Source organism: Halichoerus grypus, chromosome 1 (genome assembly GCF_964656455.1).
Source record: "Halichoerus grypus chromosome 1, mHalGry1.hap1.1, whole genome shotgun sequence".
Classification (NCBI taxonomy): Eukaryota; Metazoa; Chordata; class Mammalia; order Carnivora; family Phocidae; genus Halichoerus; species Halichoerus grypus.
The window spans coordinates 104969110-104981375 of record NC_135712.1 but is presented as its reverse complement, the minus strand read 5'-3'; the positions used below and the strand labels follow the sequence as shown (position 1 = coordinate 104981375).

Here is a 12266-nt window from a genome sequence, read left to right as displayed (position 1 = left end):
ATAAAATTTAAAATTCAGTTCATCAGTCACATTAGCCACACTTTTAATGCTCACTAGCCAGTCCTGGCAACCCAGAGCCTATTGAGTGCATCTCTTTCCAACTCAGCAATTGGTGATGTCACCTTGGAATCGGCCAGGGTGAGAATATTTACACCACGGAGACTAGATACAAATCTGGCTTTTGTGTGTATATGAGTCAGTTGCTAAACATTTATTGACACACTACTGTCAGTAGGCACATGTGGCTAGTGGCTACCATATTGGATATCACAGAGTATCTCTATCATCTGTTGGGCAGTGCTGCTTTCAAAGTTGTAGTATCTGGGGTACCTCCAGTCATTGTAATAAGAAAGAAAAAAACATATCAAATGAAAACTTACTGCTATGGTATGAGTAGAATATAACTGTGGTGCTCCCCTATATGCACCCCCAAACATCAGGCATTTCTAGGCCCCAAAGCCACCTCATACTGAATCCAGACAGGTACCTGGATCAAGATTGAGCTGTCCTTGGTAGCTCAGTCCAGACATGGAGATTTATATATTTCCAAGGATGCCCAAGTCATTAATATGCAATTCCATTTAAGGTGGTAAAAATACATTTTAGTCTTAACATTTATTTATTTATTTATTTTAAAGATTTTATTTATTTATTTGACAGAGAGAGACACAGCAAGAGAGGGAACACAAGCAGTGGGAGTGGGAGAGGGAGAAGCAGGCCTCCCGCCGAGCAGGGAGCCCGATGCGGGGCTCGATCCCAGGCCCTGGAATCATGACCTGAGCCAAAGGCAGCCACTTAATGACTGAGCCACCCAGGCACCCCTAGTCTTAACATTTAAAAAGAAAATCTTGAAGGCCTACATAATATCATAGGATTTGTTTTCATTTGATCAGAAGTGTACACTGATTATTTAGAATAAACCTCTTAGAACCTTAAGAACTCTGTGGTTACCTAGAGATATTGCCTACAAATTAATAGAAGATTTATCTTACAGATATCTGACTTAATCACAAGCGCTACTAGAGATCTAAGGCTGGAAGTGACCACTCTTGAAGAAAAACTCCGTGAATCTTATATCCGGTATACTGAAGATTCTGAGTCAAAGGAGAAAGAAATCGAAAACCTTAAAAATGTGGTTGCAGAATTTGAATCCCGCTTGAAGAAGGAAATTGATAGTAATGATTCTGTTTCAGAGGACTTGAGGAAGGAAATGCAGCAGAAGTCAGATGAGCTAGAAAGAGTAATGCTGGCACAAACACAACTGATACAGCAGTTTAACCAGTCCCAGGAACAGGTAGGAAGCAGAGGATGGAGCCCTCACCATTAGTGAAAGAGCACACATTCTTTCCAAAAACGAGACAAGCAGACAAAAACATGAAAGGCAGCTTGGTGTCATGCAAAGAGTTGGGGACTATTAGTCAGGGACTTGGAATTACATCCTGGTTGTGTTCTTAACTAGGCAGTCACTTAACTCTCTGCATCTGGCTTCCTTTTCTATAAAATGAATTCACTGAACTACATAATCTCTGCAGTTTCCTGGCACAGAGTTCTACAATGTTGTAAATTACCATTTAAAACTTCTAAGACTAGGAATCTTTGTATATTTATGTCTTATTTGTTTTGATGTTAAATCTTTGCCAAAGAAACTTTTAGAGCACTTGCCGCTTAAGTTCAGAAAATAATTTGGACAATATATTTTATTTTATTTTATTTTTAAGATATTTATTTATTTGAGAAAGAGAGAGACAGAGCATGAGCAGGGGGAGGGGAGAGGGAGGGGCAGAGGGACAGGCAAACTCCCCACTGAGCAGAGAGCCCAGATGTGGGGCTCTATCCCAGGACCCTGAGATCATGACCTGAGCCAAAGGCAGCCGCTTAACTGGCTGAGCCACCTATGAACCCTGGGACAATATATTTTAAAAGTAATTTCTCTTTAGGGCTTTATCTTTCCGTCAACCTAAACTATAAGATAATTTACATGTGTTGGTCTTCTTTCTTATGTATGCATGATTATTTCAGCAATGTTTTTATTTAAACTAGAATGGACTTATTTTGATTTGAATTTTCTTTTCTAATAAAGTCTTATTTCTGAACTGCTAAGCAGTTTAGGGCACACAGCATGGAGGAGATTCATATTTGAATCTCCATGATTCGATGTTTCCTATTTCAGGAAACCCGAATTCTAGTGATTCTGCTTCTAAATTTCAAAGAGACCCTCAGGCTTAGCACTCAACATCTCCAGGCTTCCTTTCCTTTCCTTTTCTTTCTTTCTTTCTTTCTTTCTTTCTTTCTTTCTTTCTTTCTTTCCCTCTCTCTCTTTCTTTCTCTCTCTTCTTTCTCTTCTTTTTCTTTCTTTCTTTTTTTCTCTCTCTCTTCTTTCTCTTCTTTCTTTTTTCTTTTCTTTCTTTCTTCCTTCCTTCCTTCCTCCCTCCCTCCCTCTTTCTTTCTTTCTTTCTTTCTTTCTTTCTTTCTTTCTTTCTTTCTCTCTCTCTCTTTCTTTCCTTACTCCTTACTTCCTTTTAAAATAACACTAAGCACACTACTCACCTTTCCAGATATTTAGGGGGTCAGCTGAGTGTCTCCGGCAGACACACTGCAGCACAGCCTCCCTGATAAAGTGAGCTGCTTCACAGGCCAGGCAGGAGGGGGAAGGGAGAGCACACATGGACTCAGTTCCACTGAAGAAACCCTAAGGAGAGAGGCGATGCAGGTTTGCTTCAAATGAGACAGCAGTGGTGAAGCTCTAGAGAAGGGATGGTAGGTTAAAGGAAAGAAAGATCAAGGCAATTAGACCAGCAGGTTTTCTAACTCTTAAATCACCAAAGAAATGGCAATATGGAAAGTAAGGAGTAACCTATAAACTAGGACAAGCAGAAAAAGATAGAAGGGTTGAATCCAGTAAGTATATACTGAACCTCTATGTAGGGGCCAGGCGCTGTGCTAGGCCCTATCTGTGCAATTATGAACAAGACTGACAACTGCCATTTCCTGCTCTCAAAGAAGAATTTAAAGACAATCTTATGTAATTAAATTGACATCCAGGGGCACCTGGGTGGCTCAGTCGGTTAAGCATCTGACTCTTGATTTTGGCTCAGGTCATGATCTCAGGGTCATGAGATCGAGCCCCACATCAGGCTCTGCGTTGAGTGTGGAGCTTGCTTAAGATCCTCTCTCTCCCTCAGCCTCTCCCCCTCTCCCTCTCAAAAAAAAAAAAAAAATTAAATTGACATCCAGAGGAAAGAATGACATAAACAAAAACTTAACATATACTGCATGGAGCACTGGGTGTTATATGCAAACAATGAATCATGGAACACTACATCAAAAACTAATGATGTACTGTATGGTGACTAACATAACATAATAAAATAAAAATTAAAAAATTAACATATAAAAAGCATAGACTAGTCTTAAAAATTGGCCTTAAGGACCTGTATTGGTTATCCATTGCTGCACAATAAATTATCCTCAAATTCAGTGGTTTCAAATAACAAACATGTACTATCTCATAGTTTCTGTGGGTCAGAATGTGGTTTAGCTAGGTACCTCTGGCTTAAAACCTCTTGTGAGGTGGGTGTCAGGGGATTAGGGGTACAGTTTTGCCTAAAGCCTCAACTAGAGGAGGATTTGTTTCCAGGCTCACTTTGTGGTTGTTAGCAGGATTTATTTTATTATGGCTGTTGGGCTGAAAGCCTTAGCACCTTGCTGGCTATTGGTCAGAGGACTTCCTCAGTTCCTTGCAATAAGGACTTCTCCATAGAACAACTTACACGTGGAGCAGGCTTCCCTCAGAGCAAGCAAGTTAAGAAGACTGAGAGTGCAAGAGAGGGTGTCTAAGATAGAAGCCAGTCTTTAGCCTAATCTCAGAAGTGACATCCCAGTGCTTCTGCTAAATTCGATTCATTATAAATGAGCCAGTAAGTCCAGCTCATATTCAAAGCAAAGGGATTGCACAAGGGGGTGAATAAGCAAGAGGGCGGGGATAACTGGGGGCCATTCTAGAGGCTGCCAATCTCACTGCCGCTGGAGGTAACTTTGGCAAGAGAAACTAGATTAAAAGTGAAGAGTGAATTTCTTTTTCAGACAAAAGGAGCTAGATGTGAAGCTCTTCCTGCTCATTAGTTGTAAAAGGAAGCCACTTAGAGTTGGAGCTTGTTTGTTTGTTTGTTTGTTTTTTAATGCACACTCTTGAAAAATACAAGACACTGGTTTGGCACATAAACAATCATTGGTCATTACTAGGCAATAGAAAGGGATCATTCCAAAAGTAAAGTTGCCTAAGGACATGCCTGGGGACAGACTTCTTTTAGCTGGGGTGGGAGGAAGGGAGGTAGATTAGATTTTCCATTAGAAGTTAAATAATTACCATTGAACTGTAAGAGTAAATAATTAAGTCTCCTTCTCTGGTTAAGCATGCCAAAGTCCAGAATATTCTTATAAAAAGAGGAAATGAGACAATAACAGTGATAGGATGTATGAGCCAGAAAGAATAGAGGTGGTAGCATGTCAAGTGAAAAACACTATTATTTTGATCATACATTCCAGACACTTGAAATTTCTCAGATTCTAGAGAAATAAGCCACATTTAACTTAAGAACAAATTCTCATTAGAATAAAGATAAATTAATGGTCTAATAAGGAAGCTAATTAAGGTCAGGAAAGCCCTATTCTCTTTCAAGGGGTCAGAGAATGGGTGGACTTTGCTTTTAATTGTTTGAAGAATGTTCTCAAGGATAGGAGGAAAGCCAGAGCCTCTAAAGGGCAAATGGGCATTCCTTCATGGAGCAAAGATTATTGGAGAGTGTCCACAGAGACAACGAGGGTCAAGAAGGTGAAGCAACAAGAGGTGCAGGTGAATAAGAGGAGAAAATAGAACGTAAAACTGAATGGGAAATGTGAATGAGAAAAGAAGGCCCATGAAAATCTTCATAGGGAGAAGACATACATTAAAAAAATTGAAATATATTTTTTAAGGTTTTATTTATTTATTTGACAGAGAGAGAGAGAGCACAAGCAGGGGGAGCGGCAGGCAGAGGGAGAAGCAGGCTCCCCGCTGAGCTAGGAGCCCGATGTGGCACTCGATCCTAAGACCCTGGGATCATGACCTGAGCTGAAGGTAGATTCTTAACTGACTGAGCCACCCAGGCGTCCCTGAAATATTTTTTTAAAAGAAGAAAGAAGTCAGAAAAGAAACCTAATATGTTAGAGAACAGAACATCATCATTTAAAACTAGGTTAAAATAGATTCACATGCTTCTTGCTACCAGTTTTCCTTCCTACTAGCTTCATATGAGTCCTGTCAAGACAGTGTGGCCAGGTCCCACTGTCAGGGGTCTTGTTGTAATCCAGAGGAAGAATGTGGTAAACCCCCCCAACCCAAAAAAAAAAAAAAAAAAAAAAAGAAAGAGAGAGAGAGAGTTCACATACAACTATCAAAGGAAAACCAGTATGGAATGTTCAATATTTTTATTGTCTTAAGATTATCAATAAGGAAAACAAAGGGACAGAAGTTTTAAATTCTATCAGTTCCTCTAGCCATCTAATGAAACTCAAAGACATTCAAAGATAAAAAGGAATGCTCTTGGTTAAAGTAGAGAATTGAATACATATGTTTATCTATGTTTCATCTCAAAACAGCACTAAAATGATAGTAAGTTAATAAAAAGTGAATACATCCATAAGGAAAAGAGAACAGGAGAGGAAGTTGACACCAGATGAAAGAGATGTTGACCAAATTTTGGAAAATAATTCAGAAGTAATTAGTAGACTGTAGGATGTTGAAATCTAATGCCTGTGAGGATTGGGGGAGTGGGGTGGAACCCTAAAACGAGCAAATCCAATTATGTGACACAGCACTGGAAAGGCTCAGGAATTGGAGACACGAGATTCTTCTGAAAGAGAGAAGGGTGGATCTGAAAATAGGATTGTTTGAATGATTGTAAAAGGAACAGATAGATACTCAGATGCCCTCCCTAACCTCTAAGCAACCCTCACTCACTATTCTAGCAGGATTCCAAAGATTTACATTCTAGAAAAACTGCATGTGAGACTGCAGGCTTTGGACCTGAGGGTACAGAACAGCAGAATGTGGGAGAAGGCTGGAATGAAAAGTCTGTATCTTAAAGAGTGAGACCTCCTGGTCCACTTTACCTACTTACTTCCCAGAACACAGACAACTAGGTTTATATATCAACAGCTAGGAAATTGGAAGTGCTCTCTCTGGAGAAGTGAGGTGGCTGAAAAGAAAAGAAAAGACCTACGGATCCTGCTAATTGGGGTCTCCCAGTGAAATGGCAATAGTCATGTTGTATCTACCCATGAAGAAGTATACCAATCAATAAGCCCTCATGGAGGCACACAGAGCTTCCAGTAACATTTTAGAGACTCATATTTAAACATGAACAACCAAAAGATCACCAGACATTTTAGGAATACCTCTAATATGAGATAGAAACAAGGATCAAACAAGCAAAAAAGAACTCAGAAGAAAAAGATACAAAATAATACAGGGAGCAAATGTGAGCTTCAAAAAAGAGCATAATTAATATCCTCAGAGAAAAGAGAAAAGATATTGCATCCATAGAACATGAGCAGGAGGCTATGAATAAAGAATGAGAATAAATATTAAGATATAAGAGCTGAAGTAAAAAATTGAATACTTTGGTTAGATAATAAAGATGAATAAATCTCCCAGAAAGTAGAAGAAAAAAGCAGAGTTGGAGAAAAGAAAAGAAAAGAAAATTAGAAAAAGAAGATTAGAGGAGATTTGGAAATAGAGAACAGAGAAAGCGGAAGAAATAAAATTATCCAGAAACTAATCAAGGTCATTTCCACGTACTGAAGGACATACATTTATATAACGGATGGTAAAGCAACCACACCAAAGCACTTCATCATGAAATAGCAATACCTTAAGGATAAACATGAGTAGTTAGAAAGTTTCTGGGCTGGGGGTGGGGTGGTTGGGAGGGTCACTTAAAAAGGATCAGGAATCAAAATGGCCTCAGAATTCTTAACAACAGCAGTAGAAACTAGAAGACAGTAGCTTCCACATTCTGAAGAAAAACTTTTCAACCTAGAATTCTATAACCTGACAAATGATCAATCAAGCAAGTGTCAAATAAGGATATTCTCAGATATTAGAGTTCTCAAAAATGATACTTCCCTTTGCAGCCTTTCTTGGGAAGTTGTCAGATGATATATGACACCACAATGAGGGAACAAAATAAGAAAGGAGAAGATACAGGAATTGGGAAGTAAGAGTTCCAACACAGGAGAGAAGTGGAGAGAATCCCCAGGACGATGGTAGGGAGAAATCCAAGAATTACAGCAGGCACCAGATTTAGAGAACAACCAGCCTGGGGTCAGCAGAAGAATGGAGAGTTTTTAGAAGTATGTTTCCAAGAACAAAGAGAAGCTGATGGATTACATGGAGAGTTTGAACATGTTGAAAGAATATTTACATTTCTATAAGTGGGTTTAATGAAAAATTGGTGATCAACACCTAGAACCCTAAGCAGATAAATAGTGGGACAATAATTAACTCTGGAAGGATGCTATGCAAGAAGGGAAATGTAATCATAGTACACTGCATGGCTCAGGGATACATAATATTTATATACTATAATCATATAAAGTAAAATATAGATTTGACTAAAAATCGTGATGGAGATTGGGAAGATTTTCCAATAAAATTGTGATAGAAATTTCTCCTAGGGGAAGAGAAACATCTGCTCTGGGGCGTGGAGGGGCGGGGGTGGTGAAACATCTACTGGGAGTTGGAATAGGAAGCTAAATCTTCATTTTCCATTCTATGAAGCCGGCAGATAATGACTTCAAAACTGAAAAACCATGAGATAACTGCATAATGTTATTATTTAGGAATATGGAAATAAATATCACAAGAAACTGCTTAAAAATCTGAAAATGGTTATTCCTGGGATGTAGGACTTGGAAGTATGAAGGACTGCTTTTTTTCATTATACTATAGTACTGTTTTAATTTTTAAATATATGTGAGATATTACTTTAATTTTAAAAAATAATTTAAAACAATGGAAATGAGTAACTTATAAAAAGGGCCTAATAGGGTGGCAGAGGATAGGATAAAAGACAAGGTTTTAGAACATGTAAACAGGTTTTTAAAAAATAGATGCTGGGGCACCTGGGCTCAGGTGATAAAGCATCTGACTGTTGATTTCGGCTCAGGTCATGATCTCAGGGTCATGGGATCAAGCCTCACTTCTGGCTCTGAGTTCAGCGCAGAGTCCGCTTGAGATTCTTTCCCTTTCGCTGCCCTTCGCCCTCTGCCCCCTCCCAACTGACGGGCATGCCTTCTCTCTCTTTCAGTTTTTCTCTCTCTCTCAAAATAAATAAATAATAAAATCTTTAGAAAATAAAAAATAGGTGCTAAGAAAAATAGAGTAAAGGGATACTTTCTGAAAGAGAGGTCCTGTGGGAGATGGGGTGGTCAGAGGACTCTCTGAGGAGGTAATATTCAAGCAGACCTGAAGTGAGAAGATGAACATTTCAGGCAGAGGAAATGTGAAATGTAAAGGCCCTGCAGCAAAGAACATTCTGGGAACCTTGGAGAAACCACAGGGAAGTCAGCAAGCATTGCTGAAGCTTAGTGAGCAAGGAGGACAGTGGTAGAAAGCAAGTCTGGAGGGACCAATTCATGTGGAGTCCGTAGTCTGGCAGCAGGAACTTTGGATTGTTTTCTTGGTGTGATGGAAAGCCACCTGGAAATTATGAACAAGGCAGTGACATGATCTGATTTATTTTTAGAGGATAACTCTGCTGTGTAGAAAATAGGTTGAAGGGAGGCAAAAATGAAAGCAGGAGCAGCAATTACAAAGCCCTTGAAAAGGTCTAGAAATGCATGGATGGTCATTGTGCTAAAGAAGGCGAGAAGTGGCCTGATTCAGGATATATTTTCAAGGTAGAGGCAACAGAAATTACTGATGGGTTGGATGATGTGAGAGCAGAAGAGGGATCAAGGCTAACTCCAAAGTTTGGAATGTCAGCAACCGAGTGAGTGAAAGTGCCATTTACTGAGATGGGAAACACTAGGAAAGGAATACAACTGGGGAGGAATATCAAGAATTTGATTTGGCACATGTTAATCTCAATGTGTCTATTAGATATCCACATGGAGGTATTGAATGGGCAGTATGTTCAGGGGAAGGCTGACTAGAGATTGATTTTGAGACAACCACATGTAGCTGATACTTAAGCCCTGGTACTGAATGAGATCACCAGGGAATTGAGGTAATAGAGGGTTGAGAACAGGCACTCCAACTTTTAGAGGCTGGGAGGAGGACAATCGAGCAACAGTGACAGAGAAGGAATGTCTAATGAGGTAGGAGGAAAACTGGAGAATACTACCAAGGATTCTAAGGAGAAAAAGAATTTTTTTTAAATTTTATTTTATTATGTTATGTTAATCATCATACCTTACACCATTAGTTTTTGATGTAGTGTTCCATGATTCATTGTTTGCATATAACACCCAGTGCTCCATTCAGTACGTGCCCTCTTTAATACCCATCACCAGGCTAACCCATCCCCCCACCTCCTCCCCTCTAGAACCCTCAGTGTGCTTCTCAGAGTCCATAGTCTCTCATGGTTTGTCTCCCCCTCCGATTCACCCCCCCTTTATTTTTCCCTTCCTACTATCTTCTTTTTTTTTTTTAAATATAATATATTATTTGTTTCAGTGGCACAGGTCTGTGATTCAACAGTCTTACACAATTCACAGCGCTCACCGAATAGCACACACCCTCCCCAATGTCCATCACCCAGCCACCCCATCCCTCCCACCCCCACCACTCCAGCAACCCTCATTTTGTTTCCTGAGATTAAGAATTCCTCATATCAATGAGATCATATGATCCATGTCTTTCTCTAATTGACTTACTTCACTTAGCATAATAAATTTAAAGAAGGGAGCACACAACTTCTATGGAGCCACAATCCCTTATAGAAAACGTTGGTTTCAGATAGTTTTTGGAATTCAAATTATTTCATATTTTAGAAAATTAGTGAAGCACCTATGGCCCCAGAGATCTAGGGGAGGTCCTCCCATGCAATGACATCAATATTTCTGCAGTGAAGCATAGGAATGGCCCCACTGAGTGAAATAAAGATTATCAGTCCAGTCAGATTTTATTACCAAATATTATAATTTACACAAATTTTTCTTCTCAGAGCTTTGTGGATGTCAAAATTGTGGCTAATGGATTGTAGATGTGTACTTGCTTTCTTGACAACAGCTATTTTTGTCGGTTTTGTTCATTCACCTGACCGTCTCTTGGCATCTTGGATATGATTTTGTTTAGAAAACAAAAACTGAGAGTGCATGGGGTTGCTCTGTAGAGTTACAGACACAGAGAGGTGATAGGAAAAAGTGAAGGAAGAACTTTCCCCACACTATCTACAGTGGTTACTTTTTGGGGGGTAGGAAGAGATAGCAACGTTTTCACTTCCTATACTTTTAAAAAATTTGGGGATCATGAATGACTTTAAAACTTTTTGGTGTTTTTAAAATATTTTTCAAAGATAAAATCTATTAAAAAGGAAAACCCATTTATTTAGGAAAGTTTACTAATAAATCTGGCAACAATGGATTTATGTAAACTCAAAGATTAAATTTGAGGAATACATGGTGTTTGCAAACACAAATAGCTTTTTTTGCAAGAGGGATTTGCTTAGTTTTAGGATGTGCATTTTCTATATTTACATATTCAATCGATATAGATAAAATGGCACACATTTCTCTGGTAATTCCGTTTATGAGAAAACAAAGTACCAGTTAGTATATCAACAAATGAGTAGTTCTCAACTTTGGGACCAAATAAATTAGAACATCTAAATCTCTTCTCTAACCTCTGGCTCCCCAGGGAGCAGGGGGAGAACTGGGGAAGCTTTTAGGGGCCAGAGGCTATTCCTAGGGTTGGTTGGCAGGGAGGATGGGTGAACTGACAGCCTGAGAACCTTAATGGTGGGGCATGGGGCAGACAGGAGTGTGGCGGTTAGACTGAGAGCCTTCAGTAGAGGAGAGGGAGAGCCAAACAAAGCTGCCTTTTACATGTCGGAGACTGTTTGTCCTGATGCAAAGTGTAGATGCCAGAAAATTGACATAATGAGAAAAAATATGAAGAAATTGTTTCTGTTGTACTGAATTAATACCAATTAAATTCTAAGTAGATTGTTGACTTAGAAAAATGAATCCTGAACTCTGTGCCTTCATGGGCTTTTCCTCCCCATTCTGAAAATCTGCTCTTGAAGCATATTAGTCCAGGAGATTATTTCCCTGTTTCTACTTCTGTTTTGATCTTTCACAGTGCCCATTATGTTTGTGAGCATAGGGATACAATTTTAGAACAACGTGCCTAACATCCATCTTACTTCTTTCCTAGAAATATACTCAGAGTCTCATTCCTGTCTTACCAAAGGGCCATTTCCACTGTTTTTCTGCAGTGTTTTGGGCTGATCAGAATAGTTGACCAGAAGCATTAAATGGAAGGCTAGCTCCTACTCATCGTTCTGATTTCCAGACCTTTCCCACAGTTTCCCTTTGTTTCTGCTCCCCCCGTGCCCCCCCCCCCCAAGTTGTTCAGCCATCCACTCACCCTGGAACATATCTAGTTTGGGTGGATGAAAACTATAATCTGATCATTCCATGACTGGTTTAGACCTCACTGGGTATAAAGCACAAAGAAAGACACCCATCTGTACTTATTCTTCACTGAGGTCTTGCTTTCTTGGCATGTTCCCCCAATTGCCAAATTCAGGTGATTGCCATCACAAATGGGACTCTCACCTTCAGAGTGATCAAGTTAGCCGGCAAAGCCTTCTCTTGCTTCTTCCACTGTTTTTGGAATTGAAAGCAATCCAGCTGTCTCTAAGGATAAAAATGAAAACAAACATAAAAATAAACCACACTTACATTGCAAAGAGTGGGGGAAATTGGCCATTTTTTAATATTAGAAATTTCAAACAGATGGCGAGCTAATTTATATTTTCATTTTGACATTTACTTACCCATTGGGAGTGCAATTAAGCCATATTTTATTTTATTTTATTTTATTTTAAAGATTTTATTTATTTATTTGAGAGAGAGAGAATGAGAGAGAGCGAGTACATGAGAGGGGGGAGGGTCAGAGGGAGAAGCAGACTCCCCGCCGAGCAGGGAGCCCGATGCGGGACTCGATCCAGGGACTCCAGGATCATGACCTGAGCCAAAGGCAGTTGCTTAACCAACTG

The 12266-nt window shown here is 39.5% G+C and overlaps 1 protein-coding gene across 5 annotated transcripts in view; it reads left to right on the top strand.

The window, feature by feature from the left end:
• The window catches only part of LEKR1 (leucine, glutamate and lysine rich 1), a 180488-nt gene that overhangs the window by 160780 nt on the left and 7442 nt on the right, over positions 1 to 12266 (top strand). For all 5 annotated transcript variants that reach the window (XM_078069993.1, XM_078069992.1, XM_036122393.2 and 2 more), the window contains one exon: positions 995 to 1294. In XM_078069993.1, the coding sequence (XP_077926119.1) occupies positions 995 to 1294 (300 nt within the window). The remainder of the gene's footprint in view (positions 1 to 994; positions 1295 to 12266) is intronic.